This window comes from Hyperolius riggenbachi, chromosome 10 (assembly GCF_040937935.1).
Source record: "Hyperolius riggenbachi isolate aHypRig1 chromosome 10, aHypRig1.pri, whole genome shotgun sequence".
NCBI lineage: Eukaryota > Metazoa > Chordata > Amphibia > Anura > Hyperoliidae > Hyperolius > Hyperolius riggenbachi.
This window is the reverse complement of record NC_090655.1, coordinates 114073469-114100368: the sequence shown is the minus strand read 5'-3', so window position 1 is coordinate 114100368 and position 26900 is coordinate 114073469. Positions and strand designations below refer to the sequence as shown.

Sequence of the window (26900 nt, the reverse complement as noted above, 5' to 3'; positions counted from 1 at the left end):
CCTCCTCCTCAGAGCTGCTGATGACGACATCCCCTGGAGCTGGTGGCACCCAGTCTCTGTCTGTCACCGTGTTATCATCATCCTCCCCCTCCTGAAACATGTCCTGCTGGGATGATGACCCCCCAAACTCCTCTCCTGATGCATGGATGGGCTGCTTGACTGTCGCCACAGTCTTGCTGTCCAATCCCTCATCCCCCAAAGTGCCCATCAGCATCTCCTCCTCCAAATCGCCAACAACAGCAGACAATTGACTCATCATGCCTGGGGTCAAAAGAGTGCTGAGTGACAGGTCGGCGACTGACGATGAACTGGCCTCCTCCCCAGGCCCTGCTGGGCGGCTGCTGCGAACAGGGGTGGTGGTGGTGGTGATGAGGGTGGAGGCCTCGGATGCAGAGCTGATGGCGGGCTGCTCATCCTCCGTCATCAGTTGCACCACAGTGTCTGCATCCTTTTCCTCAATGGGACGTTTCCGACCCGGCTGGAGGAAAATCGGAGCAGGTGCTACACGCTGCTGCTGTGTCTCTGCAGCGTGAGTTGCAGATGCTCCTGCTGGGCGGCGCCCAAGGCGCCCACGGCCAGTGGCTATAGGAGGAATGTTAGCCACTGACGCTGCTGCTGCTGCTGCGGAACTGTGCATGGTGGCGCGGCCGCGCCCGCGGCTTGCCACAATGCTGCCCCCTCTCCTCCTGCTTCCCTTGCTGCCCTTCCCCTTGCCCAGACCGCGCTGGCTGCCACTTCCAGACATCTTCGATGTTTTGGGCGTAAACACAAAAGTTTTTTAAAAGGGCGGGTGAAAAGTGGGGTACTTTAATGGAGTGGGTTGGTGGGCGAGGTGACTGAGTGAGTGTCTAGTACAGTAAGTAAGTAGTAACAGAGTCAGTAAGTACAACTAGAAGTTACAATAATCAGTAGTAATAATCACAAGGAAATAGAGTGTGTGTACACAGACAGTGAGTGAGTGCACGCACACGCAGGAGCTAGCCTATGAACAGTGACTGAGTGTCCCTACTAGTACAGTAAGTAGTAACAGTAAGTACAACCAGAAATTACAATAATCAATCAGTAATCAGAAGGAAATAGAGTGTGTGTACAGTACACAGACAGTGAGTGCACGCACACGCAGGAGCTAGTAGCCTATGAACAGTGACAGTGAGTGTCCTAGTACAGTTACAGTATATAACTATTCAGAAGGAAATAGAGTGTGTGTACACTACAGTACACAGACAGTGAGTGCACGCACACGCAGGAGCTAGTAGCCTATGAACAGTGTCAGTGAGTGAGTGTCCTAGTACAGTTACAGTATATAACTATTCAGAAGGAAATAGAGTGTGTGTACAGTACACAGACAGTGAGTGCACGCACACGCAGGAGCTAGTAGCCTATGAACAGTGACAGTGAGTGTCCTAGTACAGTTACAGTATATAACTATTCAGAAGGAAATAGAGTGTGTGTACAGTACACAGACAGTGAGTGCACGCACACGCAGGAACTAGTAGCCTATGAACAGTGACAGTGAGTGTCCTAGTACAGTTACAGTATATAACTATTCAGAAGGAAATAGAGTGTGTGTACAGTACACAGACAGTGAGTGCACGCACACGCAGGAGCTAGTAGCCTATGAACAGTGTCAGTGAGTGAGTGTCCTAGTACAGTTACAGTATATAACTATTCAGAAGGAAATAGAGTGTGTGTACAGTACACAGACAGTGAGTGCACGCACACGCAGGAGCTAGTAGCCTATGAACAGTGACAGTGAGTGTCCTAGTACAGTTACAGTATATAACTATTCAGAAGGAAATAGAGTGTGTGTACACTACAGTACACAGACAGTGAGTGCACGCACACGCAGGAGCTAGTAGCCTATGAACAGTGTCAGTGAGTGAGTGTCCTAGTACAGTTACAGTATATAACTATTCAGAAGGAAATAGAGTGTGTGTACAGTACACAGACAGTGAGTGCACGCACACGCAGGAGCTAGTAGCCTATGAACAGTGACAGTGAGTGTCCTAGTACAGTTACAGTATATAACTATTCCGAATGAAATAGAGTGTGTGTACAGTACACAGACACTGAGTGCACGCACACGCAGGAGCTAGTAGCCTATGAACAGTGACAGTGAGAGTCCTAGTACAGTTACAGTATATAACTATTCAGAAGGAAATAGAGTGTGTGTACAGTACACAGACAGTGAGTGCACGCACACGCAGGAGCTAGTAGCCTATGAACAGTGACAGTGAGTGTCCTCGTACAGTTACAGTATATAACTATTCAGAAGAAAATAGAGTGTGTGTACAGTACACAGACAGTGAGTGCACGCACACGCAGGAGCTAGTAGCCTATGAACAGTGGCAGTGAGTGTCCTAGTACAGTTACAGTATATAACTATTCAAAAGGAAATAGAGTGTGTGTACAGTACACAGACAGTGAGTGCACGCACACGCAGGAGCTAGTAGCCTATGAACAGTGTCAGTGAGTGAGTGTCCTAGTACAGTTACAGTATATAACTATTCAGAAGGAAATAGAGTGCGTGTACAGTACACAGACAGTGAGTGCACGCACACGCAGGAGCTAGTAGCCTATTAACAGTGACAGTGAGTGTCCTAGTACAGTTACAGTATATAACTATTCAGAAGGAAATAGAGTGTGTGTACACTACAGTACACAGACAGTGAGTGCGCGCACACGCAGGAGCTAGTAGCCTATGAACAGTGTCAGTGAGTGAGTGTCCTAGTACAGTTACAGTATATAACTATTCAGAAGGAAATAGAGTGTGTGTACAGTACACAGACAGTGAGTGCACGCACACGCAGGAGCTAGTAGCCTATGAACAGTGACAGTGAGTGTCCTAGTACAGTTACAGTATATAACTATTCAGAAGGAAATAGAGTGTGTGTACAGTACACAGACAGTGAGTGCACGCACACGCAGGAGCTAGTAGCCTATGAAAAGTGACAGTGAGTGTCCTAGTACAGTTACAGTATATAACTATTCAGAAGGAAATAGAGTGTGTGTACACTACAGTACACAGACAGTGAGTGCACGCACACGCAGGAGCTAGTAGCCTATGAACAGTGTCAGTGAGTGAGTGTCCTAGTACAGTTACAGTATATAACTATTCAGAAGGAAATAGAGTGTGTGTACAGTACACAGACAGTGAGTGCACGCACACGCAGGAGCTAGTAGCCTATGAACAGTGACAGTCAGTAAGTGTCCTAGTACAGTTACAGTATATAACTATTCAGAAGGAAATAGAGTGTGTGTACAGTACACAGACAGTGAGTGCACGCACACGCAGGAGCTAGTAGCCTATGAACAGTGACTGAGTGAGTGTCCTAGTACAGTTACAGTATATAACTACAATACAAAATACAATCAATCAGTACTAAAGGACAGCAGAAATACTGGTATAGATGAGAAATAAACAGAGGACAGGAGAGAACAGCTGCCCACACAGGCAAGGCTCTCTCTCTATGTAGTCTCTCTCTATGTAACACAAAAGCTACTAACTAAAATACAATGTCTATCTAACTAACAACAATATAGGTGTATATAGGAGGTGTATGTGAGCAAAACCGCTAGGTAAATGACCACAATAAAGCTCTTGCTAAGCCAACGCACAAAGGAGCAGATCTCTCTCTCTGTGCAAAGTCGGGCAAGGACGGAGAAACGGAACATGGCGGCCGCTATTTATAGGGTAGGGGCTGGCCAGGGTCCCCCTCAGTGATTGGCTGCCGTCAGAGGGCCTGGGAGCCCTCTGATTGGTTCTAAGGACATCAATCTGGGCTATGACGCTATTCGAGCTCGGTATTCGAGCTCGAATAGCGCTGTTAGCTCGAATAGCGCGAATAGTGCATGGGCTATTCGAGTTCACTCGAATAGCCCATTCGAATAGCTCCAGCTATTCGGAGCTCAAATACCGAGCTCGAATAGCTGAAAAAGAGCTCGAATATTCGAGCTACTCGAATATTCGAGCTCTGCTGAGCACCACTGCACAACAGTGGTAAAATGGTGAAGATGTAAATTGTGGTACTCACAAAGGAAGGTTGCAGACGGGCAACCGACCACTGTAGGCAGGTGGAGATGCACAAACCCGACTCCACTCGGGTGTCCAGTAGGGCTGGATGCTGTCGCTCTCTTTGTAAAGAACACTAGATGGTTATGGGGGTGGTGAAAACACTCCTGATCAAATAGAACACCCCTCCAGAAGGAGGGTGGGTAACACAAAGGGGAAAATAGGCACCCAAGGTATGATAAAATTGATATGATAAAAACTAAAATGTGTGCGGTGACTTACCACAATGAAGACAAATTCGTATAATAAGCAACAAACTTTAATTTGAACTGGCAACGCGTTTCGTGGGTCTGTGCCCCCTTTCTCAGGGCAAATACAGTGCCAAAGTAGTAATAAGTTTAAGCAGAAGGCGCCTTTTGGTATTTTTGTCACTGTAATTACCGATTTTGAATTTTATACCAATTTTCTATTTTGTACCAATTCTCTATGCTGTATATTGGTGTATTCCATTGTCTGTATTATTATGTACCCCATGTTTGCTTCTTACTTTGTACAACACAGAGTATGATGGTGCTTTATAAATTAATAATAATAATAAAACTTAACACTGCAACACGCACCCTGTGAAATGTAAGGTTTAGTATCTGGAGGTTCTTCTGGTCGAGGGTAAGGTACAGGAGGCCGACTAGCCGCTACTGATGAGGGCTGAATGGCTTCACTGACGTCATCATAATGCGGATAATTGCTGCAAACATCATATTGATCCTCTTCCCCTCCTCCATCACCTCCTTTTGGAACATAGATGTCCAGGTTAGTTCCTATTTATAGCGTTAAAACAAAAAGTAATCATTAGTTGTAGGAAAAATTGCTAGAAAATGCAATTATAAAAACCTTATGAAAATCTTTACTACGCAGAGATTACCTTCATCTCAAGCTTTATTATATACTAGCAGACCCAAGCCCGTTTAAAAGCGGGCTCTAGGGTCTGTTTCTCGCCACCGCCCACCGCATGTTACTGCACGTGCGCACGCACCCGCCACACGCACGCAAGTCTATCCACTCCCCTGAGTTCCAACATGGCCAGCCCCAGAGCAATGCATACTATGAACTTAAGACCTCAGTACAATGTTACCCTGCTCAGTGCTGCAGTATCTGACTATTTCTCTCCTACCTGTAATAAGCCAATGTTGTACTACTGACAACGCACAGCTGTCTACGCTCTTGGCTGGCACCACCCCCTTAGTCCTGCCCATGTCCACTCACAGGCTGATAGACAGGGCATAGTGCCCTGACTCTTCAGCCTGCCCCTGTCTTGCAGCATCTTTCTTCCTCCTGTGCCTGGCTACCTATACTACTACCTACAACTACTACCTAAAATTGGAGGCACAGCTAAACTGTCTGCAGTGTGTACTGTCATAGATAGGTAATATTCAGCTGCATTGCTGGATATATTTGTGCATTTACTTCTGTTGGTTTACACCAGACAACAATAAATGTCCAACATTTCTTCGCATTCTTCCTAAATAGCGCTATCAAGAATAAAAACAGTAGTGAAAAAATGTGAGTCTTTTACTTCAACATTTTCCTTTTTGCCAAAAAGAATAAATTACCTTCCAAAATTTTGCGCAGCATCGAGTCTTGTGCAGTCATTCCCTGATTCTGAAATGACGAATCGGTCTCTTGAGGTTTACTCATGTCGATATCTGAGTAGAAAGATTAAAGCGTTAATCTGAGCACCACATAAGGAACAAACCGTAATTTTGAAGAGTAAAGGAAACACGAGGTGAAAATAAACTGACGAGAAACAATTGTATCTATCCTCCTTCTCCTAAAAATGACTTTTTTTAGATATCCAGATATTGAACAGTTTTATTTCATTTTTAAATATACTTTTTAAGTTTTTACTATGTCATTGTCTCTGCTCAATGAAACATGCATTGAAAAATGCCATAACTAAAATCTATGAACTACTGACCCTTTTTTTATCACTTTCCTGCTCTTAGAAACTATTTTCTGCCAGGAAAATGTTTTATGGCTGTAATTCCTTATCAGCGAGGGTTACACTATAGTCTGACCCTGACCCGACCTGGACAGAAACTGTCATTTGCATACCTGATTTTAACTCTCTCAGGTAGAGAAAGAAAAAAAGGAGCACAGCATAGTTATTTGTGTGCTTGGCACTTTACACATGTGTATTTCATCATGTCACGTCACCTTGTGCATCCTTGAAGCAGAGAAAAGAGTAATAAAAACAAACAGTAATAAAGTGAAATGCAGCAGTGATGTGAAGCAGTGGCGTAGCTAAGGAGCTGTAGGCCCCTATGCAAGTTTTACATTGGGGCCCCCGAAGCACTCTATACATAACAATTGATACTGTGCATGAAAACCTACCAATGGCAACTACAGGGTCAGAGATGCAAGAAGGGGATGGGGAGCAGTTTGTTAATGATTACCACTATTCAAAATATCTATAGAAGTGATTATTATGAGCACAGGACCAATAGAGAGCTAATATTGAAGTTGATGGAGGGCTTCTTGGGGCCCCTGTGGCCAAAGGGCCCCGATGCGGTCGCAACCTCTGCACCCCCTATTGCTACGCCCCTGATGTGCAGCTATAATGTAACTACTGATTCAAATATAAAGCAATAATGCCCTTGCATTGCGATTATGATGAGTACACACAGGGAGATGTTTATAAATTGACTACTTTTCAGTTTATTGAAAAAAAAATTCAACACTGAAAATAATACATTTGTCAGTAACGGTTTTGATATCTTGTGCTAGGATACTCCTTTCATTCATATTTTGACTGAATTCTGCAGCAGGGTAAGGTTTGCTGTGAAGGCCGCCAAGCATCCTAAAATATGGCAATACACTTTTGTTTTTTGCCATCGATTTCTGGCTGATCGCTCTGATCGAATCTGCTAAAGATCGATGCTGCGGCTTACCTAATTAATCGAAAATTGATAAAATTTGTTGGATGGAATATATTAATCCGCAGCAAATTGGGAGCAGCCATAGAACATGGGCCCATAGTGTCGATGCTGCGGCCAGCCTAATCAGTCGATCATCTGAAATTCATCAAATTAGTTGGATGGAATATGTTGATCGGCGGCAGGTCGGGAGCAGACATAGATCAAGGGCCCATAGCATTGCACTGCATCAAATAGTGCAATGCTGCAGTTAGATTTTTAATAGATTTCATCCTAAAATTCTATGTATACGATAATCACTGTCTATCGTTGGGTGACTTATTTAAATGATTTTCAGCTGACCCGCTATTCGTTTCGGGTGACGGCTGTCAAGCATGTGTACAAAGCTTAAGGCGTTTGACTTGTCCTAGCAGCTTCTGTTTAGGGTTTGAGAAGTTAGCGGGAGCAACCAGTAGACACCGATGATGCTGGAAATCCAACAAGACTTTTTAGCTTCTATTTATAGGAAGATGTATAATGCAAAAGGATTGAGCTGGGGTTCCTTTCTGCTTTTTAGTGTTTAATTACTCAACCAAAAATGTTCCACCCACACAGGTTATTAACTAGTTTGCAAAGCTAATCATTCATTTCCTTACGCTGTATCTTCTATACTCCTAGGCATGTCCAACTCCAGTCCTCGAAGGCCGAGGTCCTCACACATTTTTGGCACAGCTCAAGTTAATTGATGGGACTGAATCAGGAAAGGCGTGGCTCAAGGAAAACACATTCTTCCATTTTTCTGTCCATTCTAAACCTATGGATGATATAGCCCTTGAAGACTGGAGTTGGACATTCCTGTAGGATGCAGTGCAGGGCAGGCTCTGCAGTGGCCAGTTTAGCACAGCTGGTACCTGAATCTGCCTGTTGTACATATATTACTGTAAGGTCCCCAATCTTTTAAGATATGTACTCACCTTATATTTTTGTCATTCTTGATTGTCATTGATAATGTCAGATAGTGATCTGTCTTAATGGATCACTAACAATCTATGCTGATGTTAAAGGAAAAGTAGGCTACTTCTTGGCTCCTGCTTATCCTTCCCTCTCCATGGAATACAGCAGACAACTATGTAGTGTATCTGTACAGCAGGTTTCCTATAACTGTCCCCAATACAATTATTAGTGATCATTTTGGGCAACAGTGTAACGATCGGTGAAGCACAGAGAGGATCTGATTACCGGTGATCTGCAGTATCACTGGGAATACAGATATATACCAGATTATAAGTGATCTGCAGTCTCACCGATAATCCGATATACTAGCTAACCTCTGTTCACCTGAGTAGAGTGTAGTGTTTGGTGTAACAGTAACACTTTGAGGACTAGGCCTCAGTGCAGCAAGGAGTACTGCACAGATTCCTTCTGCAGACCTGAGCTCTCCAAGACGGGAGGAGTCAGACTGACAGTAGGAAGGATGTCTGGAAGTGACCCTCAGGAGGAAAGGTCGCTAACAGAGCGAGGAACCGCCTCTAACGGTAAGGTCGGTTCTCGAGGTCGGACAAGCCAGGTCGTACACACACGGACAGATAAAGTACAAGATCAGGAGGCAAAGGCGGAGTCTAAGTACAGGCAGGGTTCAGTAACGGGGTATCAGAAATATCGAGGTACAGAATCAGGAGACTGAGGCGGAGTCTAGAAACGAGCCGGGGTTCGGCAACAGGGTATTAGAAATATCAAGGTACAAGATCAGAGTTCAGAAGGGTAGTCAAGGCAGGCAAAAGTCATAACAAATAATCACAATCAAACTAGTACTTTAAGCTATCAACAAAATCTAGCTAAGTGTAGGATTACAGCTCCAGCTGGTCCCGCCACACTTGCGGATCTGACTACGGATCTGGGTGCTCCCACATATGTGATCGCACGCCAGACAAAGAGCAAGTGAACAACCAGCAGTATATATACTCTAGGACCTTTCCAGGACCTCCCTAATTGCTGGTCCAATGAGAGCAGTGGAATTTGTCAGCTGACCCAGCTGGTCAGCCGACACCCTTCTAACTGCTATTTTAACTCTGCCTCTGTGCTCGCGCGCGTGTAAGTCTGAATCTTGGTGGACTATCAGTCCCAGCCACACCAGTACTGTCTTGCAATGTATCCAGTGAACTGAGTGCGGGAGCCGCCTCCGATGCGGATTCCGCCGCTCTGCCTAAGCGGCATGCGGCGTTTTTTCCGCGTTGTGACGCCATGCTGGACGCGGAAACAGCCGCCTCGCCTTGAGAGACAGCGGCTTTTCCGCGTTTCATCACAAACAGTAATTGAGAGTGTGTATATATTGTTAGCTCAATTAGGATGTGTTTTCTTCTCCTTCTGTGTCCTAATTTGTACCTGTCCTAGGACCTTGGACCCACCATAGCCCTTTTAGCAGTGATTTATGCTTTCTAGGAATCGCTGGTGATTCCAAAAATTGCTATGTCTATGAAAGCGGATGGAGGTGAGCCCACTGAAGCAATTGCGATGTGGCCGAATTCCAATTGCTATGGCTGCACCATTTTGCTAGTGATCGCGATTCAGTGTTAAAGAGAATCAGTAAAGAAAAAAACCCATCCCCTCTGAGTATTTAGCTTGGGAGGGGGAAGCCTCTAGATCCTAATGAGGCTCCCCCATCTTCTTCACCCTCCGAGATCCAGTGGTATAACCTTCCAAGGACATCCACAGTATGAGAGGTGTAAGCAGAGGAGGGGGAATGGTTTGTTAATGATTACCATTATTGAAAGCATATATTGAAGTGATTATTTATTACCATGATAGAACCATTGAAGAGCTAATACTGCAGTTGAGGGAGGGCCCCTAGAGTGCCCCTCTGGTCCAAGGATCCCAGTGCGGTTGCAACCTCTGCAACCCCTATTGCTACGCCACTGCCTAGAGATAAACCACTGCTACACATCGCTCATTCCCGACAGTTTTCTACATGGGTTTTCTGCCAGCTAGAAATCTCTGTTAATATTTAAAGCTGAAGCCAGTCCTTGGGCACTCCTTACATGAAAGAATTTACAGCAGAAATTTGCTGGTAATAAGTGACTTTTTTTTTCTTTTAACAAAAGATAGGATTATTTTGAAATGCCATAAGGCACAAACAATGAACAGGTATTTTGACAAGTTTGAAAACATGCAGGCCAAGATTTTATTCATAGTTTAAACAGCGAAACTTCACAGAGAAATTGATACAAGATGCAAGGGAGGATAAAACAGAAACAGAAGTAAATAAAGAGAAAGAGGGAATCCCAGCTTTTATCACAAGATTCTGAACTGATCGTAATAGAATTAGAATGGACATAGGTAAACACTGGCACCTACTAAGGGCAGATCCATTCCTAAAATCCAACATAGGAGAAAAACCAGACCCCTTAACATGCGCTAAAACCCCTCACAAACCAAAGGTTTTTCAAACCAAACGGACTAAAAAAAAGGGAAACAGGCCGTAGATCAGTGGTCCTCAAACTAAGGCCCGCGTGCGGAATGTGGCCCCCTGAGGCTTTTTTACCGGCCCCTGACACACAAATTGTATCACTTATAGATGCGGTCAGCTACATCTTTAAATATTGGTGGTCTGCATATAGAATAGCAGTGCTGGCACCACCCATCCACATGGAAGCCAGAAAGCAGTAATTTGGTGGTTTCCAAACAAATTCCACATCAGGTGACACTGCTGTCCACTGCAGGTTGTCACCTGGGTATGCTTCACTGTCTGGCCTGCAAAGACTTCTACATCATTTTATGTATACTCCGGCCCCCCAGCAGTCTGAGTACGTTGACCCGGCCCTTGACCCAAAACGTTTGGAGACCCCTGACCTAAAGGAATCTACAAATGCAAAAACAAAAAAAGTTTATGGAAGACTGAAGGAGGACTTTTAAATCTTTTATTACAAAGACTTTGAAATTCAAACAAGGAGTCAATTCAAACAACGTGAGACTAAATTTGTAATATATCTTCTGACCTGCCCTTGCAGTCTTCAATATGTAGGAAGAACATCACAAAGCTTGAGGGCAAGATTAGGTCCGCATGGAAGAAATATCGAATAAGGATACAATCTACACAGTATCTCTAGACATTTTAAAGACTACCACAATTAAAGTGGCACTATGGCAAAAAATTGTAAAATTTAAAATATGTGCAAACATAGATAAATAAGAAGTATGTTTTTTCCAGAGTATAATGAGCCATAAATTACTTTTCTCCTATGTTGCTGTCACTTACAGTAGGTAGTAGAAATCTGACAGAAGCGACAAGTTTTGGATGAGTCCATCTCTTCATAGGGGATTCTCAGCAAGGCTTTTATTCTTTACAAAGATATTCCCTAAAAAGGATTTAAACAATTATGCTGGCCAGCCTCCCTGCTCGCTACACAGTACTTTGGCAGTTGGACAGAGCAACTGCCATTCACTAAGTGCTTTTGAAAATAAATAAATCCCTGAGAATTCCCCCATGAATAGATGGACTAGTCCAAAACCTGTCGCTTCTGTCAGATTTCTACTACCTACTGTAAGTGACAGCAACATAGGAGAAAAGTAATTTATGGCTCATTTTACTCTGGAAAAAACGTACTTGTTATTTGTATATGTTTGCACATATTTAAAATTTTACAAATTTTCGCCATAGTGCCCCTTTAAGATCCAAGACTCATGAGGATAACAGCAACAGAGCAAATAATAGAAGAGTGTGGTGGAAATAGACGTGATAGGATCCAGTCAAGAGAAATGTATTGGAATTTTATTCTATGAACTTTCCTTCCAGGAGGACTAAATGAATGTATAGAACATCATTTACAGGAGAATTGGATTTCTTTATTGGTGTACTCCTGCATGCATTTAATGTATTTTTTTTTCTGTCCAAGTAATGTTTGTTACTTACCTATTGGTGCAAATAACCTGTGATTTACAATTATCCCGATTCAGCCAAGGACTCATCTGGAGACCTGTTGGCTGGTTTCATACCTATTAGTAGCGATGTGGTGCAAGCGCCACATCGTACTGCAAAAATCAGCCTCCATACGACCCTGCGCCACGGTGCGGCGACAAGGCCATATGCAGCCCCTGACTAGTGATGTACTCCCTACTGGGCAGGAAGTACGTCAGTGGGATTGCCGCATCGCACCGATCTCCCGCCGTTCACACTTGCTGCGTCACCCATTGACTTGCATTACTACGTAATACTTGTGGTAGGCACGGATCATGCGGCAACATGCTTCAAACTTTGCGTCAGGAATGCAGCGATTTGGATGCTTCTGGTGCATCGTCTCGCATCGTGTAAGGTGTGGTAAGTGTAAAAGGGGCCTCAACAGCTTCCATATTGGATCCCTGGACGTGCTTCCTCAAAGACAAGACGACCGCGGCCAGATCAACAGTGAATTATCCACTAATGCACTTGTATGTTGAACTGTCAATATTGGCATTTTCAGCCGCTCTCTGCATAGAGAGGCGAGGATCTGTTTTATACTTATAAACACAAAGGCCTTGATTCACTGCTTAATGTGAGCAAGCGCTCGTTAAAATGAAGAGCGGCCGCTATGCACGCCTTACATATCAGCACTCGTTGGACCGATCGACCGATTTCCATCCGAAATCGATCGATTTCATCGATCTGTCTAGGCGGAAAACTTCCCTTGATCGATGGCGGGTCGGGAACGCATCGTTACCGGCATTCGATGACGATCGGCGCAGCAATAATCTCACCTGTTCTGCCGACGTAAGTCCCCTGGTCTGTGCTGTCCCTTTCTCCAGCTGGTCTTCTTCTGCATTTTCACCTCACTTCCTGTCCTGTCCTGTGACCAGCGGAAGTTCAAATAGTACAGGGCACTCTACTGTTTGAACTTCCCCTTCTCACAGGACGGGACAGGAAGTTAAGAGAAGATGAAGAAGGCCAGCCAGAGAAAGGGACAGCATGGACCCAGGGACTCGCGCTGGCGGAACAGTTATGTATTGCTGCTGGTGGGGGAGCAGAGTGACCTGAGGTAGGCGGCAGCTACACAAATGTGTATCGATTCAAAATCTGTGTGCAGTGCATGGACAGCCATTAGATCCCTCTCTGATCAGATTCGATCAGAGAGGGATCTGTTGGTCGATCTGGTGGCAATCCACCAGTCTATGGTTGCCTTAAAAGGAAGGTTCAAGCAAAATAAAAAAATGAGTTTCACTTACCTGGGGCTTCTCCCAGCCCCATGCAGCCATCCTGTGCCCTCGTAGTCACTCACTGCTGCTCCAGTCCCCCGCTGGTAGCTTGCCGACCTAGGAGGTCGGCGGGCCGCATTGCGTACATTTTTACGCATACCCGCTAGTGCAGGAACATTAACACATACATTTTTACGCGTTACTGTTCAATGCGTAATAACCAGTAATGTGTAAAAATGTATGTGTTAATTTTCCTGCACTAGTGGGAATGCGTAAAAATGTACGCAATGCGTCCCGCTGACCTCTGAGGTCGGCAAGCTGCCAGCGGGGGACTGGAGCAGCAGTGAGTGACTACGAGGGCACAGGATGGCTGCATGGGGCTGGGAGAAGCCCCAGGTAAGTGAAACTCATTTTATTATTTTGCTTGGACATTCCCTTTAAGTCTTGGATAAAGAGTGTGAACGGTATGCCAAGCAGGAACCAGGTCAATGAAATCCAAAGTACATGCATTAATCCTGAAGAAGCAGAGGAATTTGTGCAATTGATATAAACAGAACAAGGAAGTAAAGTAAATATAATTGTACTTTATCCTGTTGTGAAGATGGGACTTTACCTAAAGTTAAACTTAATAAACAGCTGCTACTTCCTTACAAAAATGAAAAAAGAATTGTATTATAACATTGTTATATTGTTGTATAACATTGGTTATATGCCAATGACTGTTCAAGGGGACCTTCAGCCTAAATAAACATACTGTCATTAAGTTACATTAGTTATGTTAATTAAAATAGATAGGTAATATAATTCCTTACCCACCCTGTTTTAAAAGAACCGACAAATGTTTGTGATTTCATGGGGCCAGCCATCTTTTTCATGGGAGTAGCCATCTTTTTGGTTGAAAGGAGGTGACAGGGAGCATGAGATCCAGTTCCAACTGTCCTTTGTCCTGATCACCCTTCCCAGCTGCGCGCTAGGCTTCAAATCTCAAATGCAAAATAAAAATAATAAAAAAATCTGCGCCAAAACAGCAGAACGAGAACAACAACATCAGAAATCCCATCATGCTTTGTACAGCATCAGGGGAAAAATGCCCGAGCAGTTTTCTTCTGTGCAGCTAGAAATGAGGCTTGGGTAAGAAAAACAAAGTCCTGATGCTGTGAAACTGTTAAAGAAACACCAAGCCTTTTCAGTGCGCTGAGTAGACTTTTAGTCTGGAGGTTCACTTTAAGGTGGCCATACACTAATAAATGGCTACCAGATTCAGCCATCAAATAGATCCCTTTAGATCAAATCTGATCGGAGAGGAATTCTGTATAATATCTGTGGGGCTGAGCATTGCCTGCTGAGCCCCCCGGTCTCCCCCACCTATATGTCCCCCCTCCCAGGCCATGCAGAGCCTAGCAGCAGAGCTTACACACACCTGTCCACTGGTACATGTCTTCTCTCCACTGCCGGGCACTCCTCCCTTCCTCTTCTCTCCTGGGGCGCCTGTGAGACCTAGAGACCAAACACTAGAAGCACTGTGGCATGTACCTTACTAGCCTCTAGCATTTGTCATGTGATATAGAGACAGTGAGGAGCACACGGTGGGGATGGATAGAAGACACATGTTGATAGGTGAGTGTAAGCTCTGCTGCCAACACTGCATGTCGGTTGGCCCATAATCAAGCCCTGCTGCCACTGTGCTCCTAACTCACCACTGATTGAGCTGGCCTCAATTCACTAAGATCATGCTGGTGATAATAAGGCAAGAGAAAACTTATCACCACACATGGGGCTTGATTCACAAAAGCGTTATCACACGCGTCACGGTTGTCGTGCGCAAACGTGAATTTTCGCATGCAAATGCTTTTGCAAAATTTTCTTCAGCATCTTGCAGTCGACTGGCCCACGCCGACCACTCCGCTCTGCGCCACCATCCGAGCACGGTGCGGAGGCCGACCTCGAGGTCGTCCTCACTGCGCCTGTGCTAATCGCCACCGTCAATCAAGCCCAAGTTGTACGTGGCTTACTGCGCAGGCGCAGTAGTTCAACGTGGGCTTGATTGACGCCGGCGGTTAGCGCAGGCGCAGTGAGGACGACCTCGGGGTCGGCCTCCGCACCGTGCTCAGAGACCGGGATGGCGGCGCGGAGCGGTCGGCGTGGGACAGTCGGCTGCAAGGGGCTGGAGAAAGCCCCAGGTGAGCAAAGCTCATTTTTTTTAATTTAGGCTGATAACTTCTTTAAGTTACCTCCTCTGTAATTACTTTCAAATGCAGTTAATTAACAGCCTGGTCCATATACAATTCACTTTTTTACCTGAGTTTTCTCCTAAGAGATAATTTCTCATCTTCGATTCAAAATAACTTTCCAGCACTTTTAAACAAAAAAAAGTACCAAAAAGTAGGTGAAAGGGTAATGTCAAAAGTATTTTGAGTATTTTCTTGCTTTCTGTTGGCTCAAAAAGGCATTTTATTGACAAGTTTAAAATTATCACCTAGATGAAAACTTAGGAGAAAAAGTGAATTGCATATGGGCCCATGTCTTTAACGTTAAAATTCTGTAGTTATTTTAGGGATTGAAACGTTAACTTTAGAGATCTTTCCTTAACTTAAGTTTGCCTGAAGTAAAATGTTTTGTGAATACTACATGCCTTATCACCATGGTGATAACTCTAGAAACAGCTCAGAAACGTTATTAAGGGCCCATTCACACTTCCCATCAATTTCGGCAAAACGCTCAAGCGCTAGCGCTTTTTAAAGCTCTATGTTATAATACCCTATGGTCCCGTTCTTACTTGGGCGATTTGCGTTAATCACCGGTGAATAACGCAAATCGCCAAACGCAAACTGCACCATTTTCAGGCGATTTCCTGGTGATCCTATTTCAGTGCTATAGAAGCATTAAATGCTATAGCGGAAAAAACGCTGCAGTGTCCAGTGATTTTTCTGCGGAAAATCACGGAAAAATCACTCCCGTAAAACGCCTGCGGTTATCACCGGCGTTTTGCGCTTTTCAGTGTGAATGGTGCCTAAAGACAGGAGATAAGCTTAGTCAATTGAGGCCAATATCTTCTGTCGATTTGGTCAATTTCAGCTGAAAATCGTTAATTGGGCATTGCTTGCGGCATACTGTACATTTTTAGCAGATTCAATCAGAGTGATTGATTCTGCTGGATATAGACAGGAAAAATTGACAACAACAAACAACATTTTTAAAGCGCTTTTTTCCTGTAGGAGAGTAGATTGAATGTTTTGTTGTCTCTGCACACTGGCAGCCTATTAAGTGTCCCTGTTTGAAAATACATGAACTGTTGACCTTTTTCCTATCTCTTCCCTGCCTTCAGAAGTTGTATTCTGCCAGGAAAACTTTTATGGCTGTAATTTGTTTATCAGCGAGGTTTTGTAAGGCTCACCCCTGTAGATGTCCTGTCGGTTGTGGTGGAGTTGCAACCGAGCAGTTTTGATTTCTCTGCTTGCATTTGGTTGCTTAGTTTCGATTGCATTTGCAATAAGTCACATTGTCATCTGCAATCACTCTGCAGTTCAGAGTAGCTCAGGATGTTGTCATGAATCCACCTATGGCTTGCTGCAGTTGAACTGCAGCCAGACAGCTATGGATTTCTTACATGCATGTTGTTGAATAATTTGGCATGCATTTGTAATGAGAGTCCTTCCCATTTACAGTCAGCTTGCAGCCTTCAATCAGCCTAACACAGGATTGCGTGATTACCATTCAGCTGTGTGAGAATTTGCATGTCTGCTCTCATTGGCTGATGTCCATAGAAAAGCCTGCTCCTCCTCTCACACCTTGCCCGTCATAGCGTACAGCTTCGCCTTAGTTAATTTCTGGGTTCCTTGTGTGAAGTTTGAGTTGAATTGTATTGCATTACCTTACCTTGCCTGCTTGGACGTTCACTGCACCCGCAGGGGTACAGTGAAGTCTTTTCCTATCCTGATAGTTTGGAGACTGCCTTCACCACGTTGGTGACTGGTAGTATTCTTGCTAGTCCTGTTCCTGTGGACGTAACTATAGGCTGCGGTTGCTATTAGTTACGCTCCTACTTGTTTGTCTTGTCCGTGCCAGTGTGGATGTTTGCTATCGCTGGGGCAGTGATTAGCTTGGCAAGCATTCCGTCTGTCTGTTTGTTGTCTGTCCTTGTTACTGTGAGAAAATGCGGAAAAGCCGCCGCGTGTGCTCAGAACAAGGCGGCTGATTCCGCATCCAACGCAGCGGTTTGCACGCGTAGGCCTACATATGCCAGTATGGCTGAACGCGGAGAAACCGCCGCATGCCCTGATAGCGGTGCGGCTGGTTCCGCGTCCAGCGCGGCGGGTGGTACGCAACACATGTCTGGTGTGGCTGGGACTGATAGTCCACACAGGTTCAGAAGGACGCGCGCGCGCTGAGAGGCAGAACTTTTATGACAGCCAGAAGGGAGTCAGCTGACCAAGCCGGTCAGCTGACGATTCAACCAGTTCCTATTGGTCCAGCACTTAGGGGAGGCGCTGGAGAGCGCTGTGTTATATATACCGGGTGCTGGTCATTCGCTGGTTATCTGCCGTTGCGATCACTACGTGGAAGCACTCAGACCTTATTGTCAGAATCTGTGTTACCATTCTGTTATACTTCAAACTAGTTCCAGAGTGTTGATGATCAAGGACCTCACACCCAAGATTAGGAACTTGTGTTATCATTCTGTTATACTTCAGACTAGTTCCAGGGTGTTGATGATCAAGGACCTCACACCCAAGATTAGGGACTTGTGTTATCATTCTGTTATACTTCAGACTAGTTCCAGGGTGTTGATGATCAAGGACCTCACACCCAAGATTAGGGACTTGTGTTACCATTCTGTTATACTTCAGACTAGTTCCAGGGTGTTGATGATCAAGGACCTCACACCCAAGATTTGGGACTTGTGTTACCATTCTGCTATACTTCAGACTAGCTCCAGGGTGTTGATGATCAAGGACCTCACACCCAAGATTAGGGACTTGTGTTACCATTCTGTTATATGTCAGACTAGTTCCAGGGTGTTGATGATCACGGAGCTCACATCCAAGACTAGGCATTGTTTATTATCTGTTATGACTTACTGCTTTCCTGACCACTCTTCTGTTCACTGATTCGGTACTTCGCTATATCTGATACTCTGTTGCCAAACCCTGCGTGCCTTAGGATTACCGAATCAGCCTCCTGTCTTTGTACTTTGTATGTCCGTGTGTTGCCGACCTGGCTTGCCCGACCTTGAGAACTATCTCCTCAGTTTAGAGATAGTTCACAGATCAGTCAGTGACATCCTCCTATTGGTGTCACTCACGCTCTGGTCCTTTCCTCTCCCAGTCTGGCTCCTCCCTGCGGGAGATTCTCAGGCTGCTGAAAGGTACTCATTCCCTAGTGCAGTATTCCTTACTGCCTTTGTACCTGTCCTCCAGATATTGTTCTCAAAGTATTACTGTTGCACCAAACACTCATATTACTCAGGTGTCCAGAGGTTAGTAATATATCTGATTATCGGTGATACTGCAGATCATCAATAATCAGGTATATCTCTGTATTTTTGGTGATACTGCAGATCACCAATAATCAGACCCTCTCTGTGTTACACCGATCGTTACAGTTACTCAGTGTGGTGGACATCAGATGCTCAGTTCTGCGGTCGCACTGAGCAACCATTGTGTCTTGTTTATTGTAACGGTTATCGGAAATCTGGCAAGAATTCCGTCTGTCTGTTGTTTGTCTGTGTTACTCAGTGTGGTGGACATCAGATGCTCAGTGCTGCGGTCACACTGAGCAACCATTGTGTCTTGTTTATTGTGGCGGTTATCAGAAGCTCAAGCTGCAGTCGCTTTGAGCAATCTTGCTCCCTTGTTCATAGCTCCTGGTGTGATCTGTGTAATCTCCTCCACAAGAGGGATCGTATGGCTACCTTTACTGCAAACAGATTGTGAACCGATTTCAGCCTGAAACCGTTCACAATCTGTTGTGGTATTGGTGCTGCTGACGCTCCCCCCCCCCCCCCCGCATACATTACCTGCTCCGCCGGCGCGAGTCCTCCCGGTCACCGCTGCTGTGCCTGCGCTCTGGTCTCCAGGTCCAGCATACTTTGCTTCTTCCTGCACGGAGCGATCGACGAGATCGGACGAAATGGATCGAAATTCGGCGTGTAGCGCGAACAATTGGCAGCAGATTCGATCCCAGTGATAGAATCTGCTGTCGAAACAGCGGCAAATCGGGCCAGTGTATGGCCAGCTTAAGGGTTCTTCTGTGGTACAAAAGACTGATTAAGGTTAAGTGTCAGGAAAAGGGGATTTTGTTAAAACAAACCATAACTGAGAATTAAAAGTCTACTATTAAGAGTCTACTCATCAATCTCTTTCTCCTCTCCCGCATCCTGTTTGTCCACTGTGATTAATGGAATTCTCCATCCTCCATTTTGAACATGCCCTTTACCCCATAACAGCTTCCTGGTCAGCACACTGCTGAACTGTCATATCGCCCACTTGAGTCATAGGGAAACATGGGCATTACCTTGCTCATCAGTTGTCCTTTCAGTTATACAAGCAAACAGTTTATCAGCGCCAAGGAAATAGAACATATGATCGCTGCCGAGAATGAACAACATTCAAAGGCCACAAAATTAGTAGTTTTTCCAAAGAAACGAAGAAAGAAGACAGGCGGCACCTTTAATATCTTATTGGCTGTGGACCAGCTTACATGCACAAGTTTTTATTAGGGGTTCCCAGTTCCTGGGCCCAGTATGTAAGTCTTTGTTTTTATCTTGTTTTTTACGGTCTATAACGATTGTTTTTACAATAAACGGTTTACACTTAGAGTTTTTTGTTGTGTTTATATGTTGGCCTTCCTGGATACCATACCATATATCGGAGTGAGGGAGTGGTGGAAGTTTGGATCCATATCTGCTCGAGGTTCGTTAGGATTACCACTGAGTGCAAGACATACAACCTTATAATGTGGGTTGTTGGCAGCTGGTAAGCCCCTCTTACTCTTTTCTGGTGATGGTTGACCACGAGACCATGTGAGGTTGGAATATCACCATGGTGACGTTTTCTAACTGACAGCAACTGATATGTAACTGACAGCAACTGATTTTAGCATTAAATACAGTTGACACAATCCCAGGTGAACTCTAGTAAGCTCTTAAAGTTTCATAGCTTCTAGCACATATTTTTCATTTTACAATAAGAAAGAATGCTGAAACACAAGTCTGCCACTACATGATATTTTGAATGTTTTTTTTTCCTACAGATGCTGTAAGATAAGTAAAGAGTTTCCAGCAGAAAGGGTCTTGGTTAACACCTTCCTTTCTCTAGGTTTGTCATGACATATCTACCGCTTGCACAAAGAAGGGGCTGCTTTTTGCAGACTTATTTTCACACCTGTTTGCATGCGTGTGCACTGTGTCATGAGGAGCTGGTAAACTGAGCTAATCTGTCTCTTTTTTACAGCTGTGGCAACACACAGATGATGATGATCCTGTTCAGACTGAGCTGCAGAGCTATAGCTCTGAAATGCAAGTACAGTGACATAGCTATTGTGGAGCAGACCAGGACATCTTCTAGGGAAGGGGGGGGGGGGGGGGATGCTCAGTGGGCCTATTTCTTCCATCCTACCTCTAAGACATAGGTCCCCTTCCAACTGCCTTCTTCTTTCAGTACTTATCCATTAGCCGGGCGCATGTTGTAGCTAATTTCATTCATACTTTCATTCATACTTCACGTAGTTAATGGAATTAACATGAAGCCGTGTCACTTTTCTGTCCTTCTCTCCTATAGAACACTGGCAGCTGGGGGGGGACACGCGTGTCCCTACACAGTCGTTCGTCGCAAGCAAACAACCAGGATTCCCTGCCGCGACGAATGACTCTGGGGGGACACGCATGTCCCCGCCGGCTGCCAGCATTGTATAGAAGAGAGAGGGCAAAGGGGGAGAAGAACAACAGATTAAGCCGGCGGGTTGATCTGTTACATTGCCGCCGGCTTTATGTTAATTCCATTAACTGCAGTTTACTTCAAACACCATTTATTCGTTTACATTGAAATTAGCTACAACAGCGCCACCTGCCGGATGCGCCCGGCTAACGTATAAGTACCCTTCTTTCCTCCTACCTCCAGTACATGGTTCCCCATCCAACTTCCTTCTTCTTTCCTCCTACCTCCAGTACATGGTTCCCCATCCAACTTCCTTCTTCTTCCCTCCTACCTCCAGTACATGGTTCCCCCTCCAACTTCCTTCTTCTTCCCTCCTACCTCCAGTACATGGTTCCCCATCCAACTTCCTTCTTCTTCTCTCCTACCTCCAGTACATGGTTCCCCCTCCAACTTCCTTCTTCTTCCCTCCTACCTCCAGTACATGGTTCCCCATCCAACTTCCTTCTTCTTCCCTCCTACCTCCAGTACATGGTTCCCCCTCCAACTTCCTTCTTCTTCCCTCCTACCTCCAGTACATGGTTCCCCATCCAACTTCCTTCTTCTTCCCACCTTCCTCCAATACATGGTTCCCCATCCAACTTCCTTCTTCTTCCCTCCTACCTCCAGTACATGGTTCCCCCTCCAACTTCCTTCTTCTTCCCTCCTACCTCCAGTACATGGTTCCCCATCCAACTTCCTTCTTCTTTCCTCCTACCTCTAGTACATGGTTCCCCCTCCAACTTCCTTCTTCCCTCCTACCTCCAGTACATGGTTCCCCATCCAACTTCCTTCTTCTTCCCTCCTACCTCCAGTACATGGTTCCCCCTCCAACTTCCTTCTTCTTCCCTCCTACCTCCAGTACATGGTTCCCCATCCAACTTCCTTCTTCTTTCCTCCTACCTCTAGTACATGGTTCCCCCTCCAACTTCCTTCTTCTTCCCTCCTACCTCCAGTACATGGTTCCCCATCCAACTTCCTTCTTCTTCCCTCCTACCTCCAGTACATGGTTCCCCCTCCAACTTCCTTCTTCTTTCCTCCTACCTCCAGTACATGGTTCCCCCTCCAACTTCCTTCTTCTTCCCTCCTACCTCCAGTACATGGTTCCCCCTCCAACTTCCTTCTTCTTCCCTCCTACCTCCAGTACATGGTTCCCCCTCCAACTTCCTTCTTCTTCCCTCCTACCTCCAGTACATGGTTCCCCCTCCAACTTCCTTCTTCTTTCCTCCTACCTCCAGTACATGGTTCCCCCTCCAACTTCCTTCTTCTTCCCTCCTACCTCCAGTACATGGTTCCCCCTCCAACTTCCTTCTTCTTTCCTCCTACCTCCAGTACATGGTTCCCCCTCCAACTTCCTTCTTCTTCCCTCCTACCTCCAATACATGGGTCCCTCTCCAACTGCCTACTTCTTCACTCCTACCTCCAGTACATGGTTTCCCCTCCAACTCCCACTCCAACTGCCTACTTCGTCCCTCCTATCTCCAGTACTAGGGTCCCCCTCCAACTGCCTACTTCTTCCCTCCTACCTCCAATACATAGGTCCCCCTCCAACCACCTACTTCTTCCCTCCTACCTCCAGTACTAGGGTCCCTCCCCAACTGCCTACTTATTCCCTCCTACCTCCAGTGCATGGGTCCCTCTCCAACTGCCTACTTCTTCCCTCCTACCTCCAGTCCTAGGGTCCCTCCCCAACTGCCTACTTATTCCCTCCTACCTCCAGTCCATGGGTCCCTCTCCCACTGCCTTCTTCTTCCCTCCTACCTCCAGTACATGGGTCCCCCTCCAACTGCCCCTCCAACTGCCTACTTCTTCCCTCCTACCTCCAATACATGGGTCCCCCTCCAACTTCCTTCTTCTTCTCTCCTACCTCCAGTACATGGTTCCCCCTCCAACTTCCTTCTTCTTCCCTCCTACCTCCAGTACATGGTTCCCCATCCAACTTCCTTCTTCTTCCCTCCTACCTCCAGTACATGGTTCCCCCTCCAACTTCCTTCTTCTTCCCTCCTACCTCCAGTACATGGTTCCCCCTCCAACTTCCTTCTTCTTCCCTCCTACCTCCAGTACATGGTTCCCCATCCAACTTCCTTCTTCTTTCCTCCTACCTCCAGTACATGGTTCCCCCTCCAACTTCCTTCTTCTTCCCTCCTACCTCCAGTACATGGTTCCCCATCCAACTTCCTTCTTCTTTCCTCCTACCTCTAGTACATGGTTCCCCCTCCAACTTCCTTCTTCTTCCCTCCTACCTCCAGTACATGGTTCCCCATCCAACTTCCTTCTTCTTCCCTCCTACCTCCAGTACATGGTTCCCCCTCCAACTTCCTTCTTCTTCCCTCCTACCTCCAGTACATGGTTCCCCATCCAACTTCCTTCTTCTTTCCTCCTACCTCTAGTACATGGTTCCCCCTCCAACTTCCTTCTTCTTCCCTCCTACCTCCAGTACATGGTTCCCCATCCAACTTCCTTCTTCTTCCCTCCTACCTCCAGTACATGGTTCCCCCTCCAACTTCCTTCTTCTTTCCTCCTACCTCTAGTACATGGTTCCCCCTCCAACTTCCTTCTTCTTCCCTCCTAGCTCCAGTACATGGTTCCCCCTCCAACTTCCTTCTTCTTCCCTCCTACCTCCAGTACATGGTTCCCCATCCAACTTCCTTCTTCTTCTCTCCTACCTCCAGTACATGGTTCCCCCTCCACCTTCCTTCTTCTTCTCTCCTACCTCCAGTACATGGTTCCCCCTCCTACTTCCTTCTTCTTCCCTCCTACCTCCAGTACATGGTTCCCCCTCCAACTTCCTTCTTCTTCCCTCCTACCTCCAGTACATGGTTCCCCCTCCAACTTCCTTCTTCTTCCCTCCTACCTCCAGTACATGGTTCCCCCTCCAACTTCCTTCTTCTTTCCTCCTACCTCCAGTACATGGTTCCCCCTCCAACTTCCTTCTTCTTCCCTCCTACCTCCAGTACATGGTTCCCCCTCCAACTTCCTTCTTCTTTCCTCCTACCTCCAGTACATGGTTCCCCCTCCAACTTCCTTCTTCTTCCCTCCTACCTCCAATACATGGGTCCCTCTCCAACTGCCTACTTCTTCACTCCTACCTCCAGTACATGGTTTCCCCTCCAACTCCCACTCCAACTGCCTACTTCGTCCCTCCTATCTCCAGTACTAGGGTCCCCCTCCAACTGCCTACTTCTTCCCTCCTACCTCCAATACATAGGTCCCCCTCCAACCACCTACTTCTTCCCTCCTACCTCCAGTACTAGGGTCCCTCCCCAACTGCCTACTTATTCCCTCCTACCTCCAGTGCATGGGTCCCTCTCCAACTGCCTACTTCTTCCCTCCTACCTCCAGTCCTAGGGTCCCTCCCCAACTGCCTACTTATTCCCTCCTACCTCCAGTCCATGGGTCCCTCTCCCACTGCCTTCTTCTTTCCTCCTACCTCCAGTACATGGGTCCCCCTCCAACTGCCCCTCCAACTGCCTACTTCTTCCCTCCTACCTCCAATACATGGGTCCCCCTCCAACTACCCCTCCAACTGCCCACTTCTTTCCTCCTACCTCCAGTATATGGTTTCCCCCTCCAACTTCCTTCTTCTTCCCTCCTACCTCTAATACATGGGTCCCCCTCCAACTGCTCCTCCAACCGCCTACTTCTTCCCTCCTACCTCCAGTACATGGGTCCCCCTCCAACTGCCACTCCAACTGCCCACTTCCTCCCTCCTACTTCCAATACATGGGTCCCCCTCCAACCGCGTAACTTCTTCCCTCCTACCTTAAGTGCATGGGTCCCTCTCCTACTACCCCTTCAACTGCCCACTTCTTCCATCCTACCTCCAGTACATGGGTCCCCCTCCAACTGCCCCTCCAACCGCCTACTTCTTCCCTCCTACCTCCAGTACATGGGTCCCCCTCCAACTGCCAACTTCCTCCCTCCTCCCTCCAGTACTAGGGTCCCCCTCCAACTGCCCACTTCTTCCCTCCTACCTCCAATACATGGGTCCAACTCCATCTGCGCCTCCAACTGCCTTCTTTTTCCCTCCTAACTCTAATACATGGCTCCCCCTCCAAATGCCCCTCCAATGGCCTACTTCTTTCCCCCTCCCTACAGTACATGTGTCCCCCTCCAACTGCCTACTTCTTCTCTCCTACCTCCAGTACATGGGTCCCCCTCCAACTGCCACTCCAACTGCCTACTTCCTCCCTCCTACCTCCAGTACTAGGGTCCCCCTCCAACTGCCTACTTCCTCCCTCCTACCTCCAATACATGGGTCCCCCTCCAACTGCCTATTTCTTCCCTCCTACCTCCAATACATGGGTCCCCCTCCAACTGCCACACCAACTGCCTACTTCCTACATCCAATACATGGATCCCCCTCCAACCGCCTATTTCTTCCCTCCTACCTCCAAAACATGGGTCCCCTTCCAACTACCCCTTCAACTGCCCACTTCTACCATCCTACCTCCAATACATGGGTCCACCTCCATCTGCCCCTCCACAACTGCCTTCTTTTTCCCTTCTACCTCTAATACATGGCTCCCCCTCCAAATGCCCCTCCAATGGCCTACTTCTTTCCTCCTACCTCCAGTACATGTGTCCCCCTCCAACTGCCTACTTCTTCCCTCCTACCTCCAATACATGGGTCTACCTCCAACTGCCCCTCCAACTGCCTACTTCTTCCCTCCTACCTCCAATACACGGGTCCTCTGGTATCCAGTGACTGCCCTCCTGTGTGCAGGGTAGAGATTATGAACTGCTGCAGCATTACTCTACATATGGGTGGGGGGGCTTCAGATGGTGTAAGCACTTTATTTTATGGGGGTGGAAAAAGAGACCACACTTGTTATTTGGCAGGATGGAAAGGGAGGTTATTGTGTCTGCATTTGTTATGGAGAAAGGGGTAGGAGTTGTGCTGGCCAAACTTATTATGGCAAAGAAGGGGGGAGGGGGGGTTTTAGTGGACCAGAACTCATAATATCCTCTCTGCTCTAAAGAAACGCAACAGCATTATAACCTATAAACAAAAACATTTCTTTGTTACAGCTGAATACAAATCCTACAATAAAATCCTGAGTGATGGAAGCAGACATATTGTTAACAGCCTGTGCTTTCAGATAAGCTTATCTGCCATGGCAGTCATGTGACACAGGGGTGGAGGTCAAATTACAACTTGTGATTAGACTCAAATGAGGGGGGGGGATGAAACAGGTTAAACTCCCTGAATACATATACGGTGCATTTATCTCTGTTTTTTTTCTGTCCTGTTCAGGTCCACTTTAAGCAGGTTACACTTACTATGAGGGAGAATACCTGCAGCTTGTTATGGGGGAGGGGCATAGCAGCTGTACTTGCTATAGAAGAGCTATTGGGAATTCAATCAGAGAGAGATCTGTCTCTTGGTCGAATCTAGATGTATGGTCACCTTAACTTTCATTTACCTTAGCTATGATAACAACAGACATGCAGTGCTAATCCTTCTGATCAGGAAACCCAGCATGCTTTGTAAAATGCCTGTCGTGGGTCCACTCTTGATTACATATTTATAATAAGCTTACACATTACTTAGCCAATAACTGGCTTTCAGTTGACAGAGAATGTTTGCTTGTTGAGGTGAAACCATAAGCCGTTTCGTTGCTTCCTTCTTTATATCAGAATTACAGATCATTTCTCTATGGTGGGCAGTACTGCGTGGCCACACAGCAGAATTTATCCAGACATGCATACGATGGGGCTTATCTATGGGATCTTGTTCTAATGGAGCTTATCTATGGGATCTTGTTCTAACTTGTAATGGGTAAGATGCCAGGCCCTATGTAATTTTTCATGCATATTTCAGAAGAATGACCTCTTGCAGCTCCTGCCATTGTACACTTGAGTACAGGTATTGGGTGGGGGTTTTGCTGCTTCATTTATTGG

General features: G+C 46.2%; 1 protein-coding gene and 1 long non-coding RNA gene across 4 annotated transcripts in view; one reads left to right on the top strand and one right to left on the bottom strand.

Moving 5' to 3' along the window:
• The window catches only part of PIK3AP1 (phosphoinositide-3-kinase adaptor protein 1), a 169387-nt gene that overhangs the window by 42130 nt on the left and 100357 nt on the right, over nt 1-26900 (bottom strand). For both annotated transcript variants that reach the window (XM_068257564.1, XM_068257563.1), the window contains exons 9-10: nt 5623-5715; nt 4633-4830 (exon numbers count right to left, since the gene is read on the bottom strand). In XM_068257564.1, coding sequence (XP_068113665.1) covers nt 4633-4830; nt 5623-5715 — 291 coding nt within the window. The remainder of the gene's footprint in view (nt 1-4632; nt 4831-5622; nt 5716-26900) is intronic.
• The window catches only part of LOC137535700 (uncharacterized), a 119466-nt gene continuing 112751 nt past the window's right edge, over nt 20186-26900 (top strand). For both annotated transcript variants that reach the window (XR_011024452.1, XR_011024453.1), the window contains exon 1: nt 20186-20221. This is a non-coding gene — a long non-coding RNA (uncharacterized lncRNA). The remainder of the gene's footprint in view (nt 20222-26900) is intronic.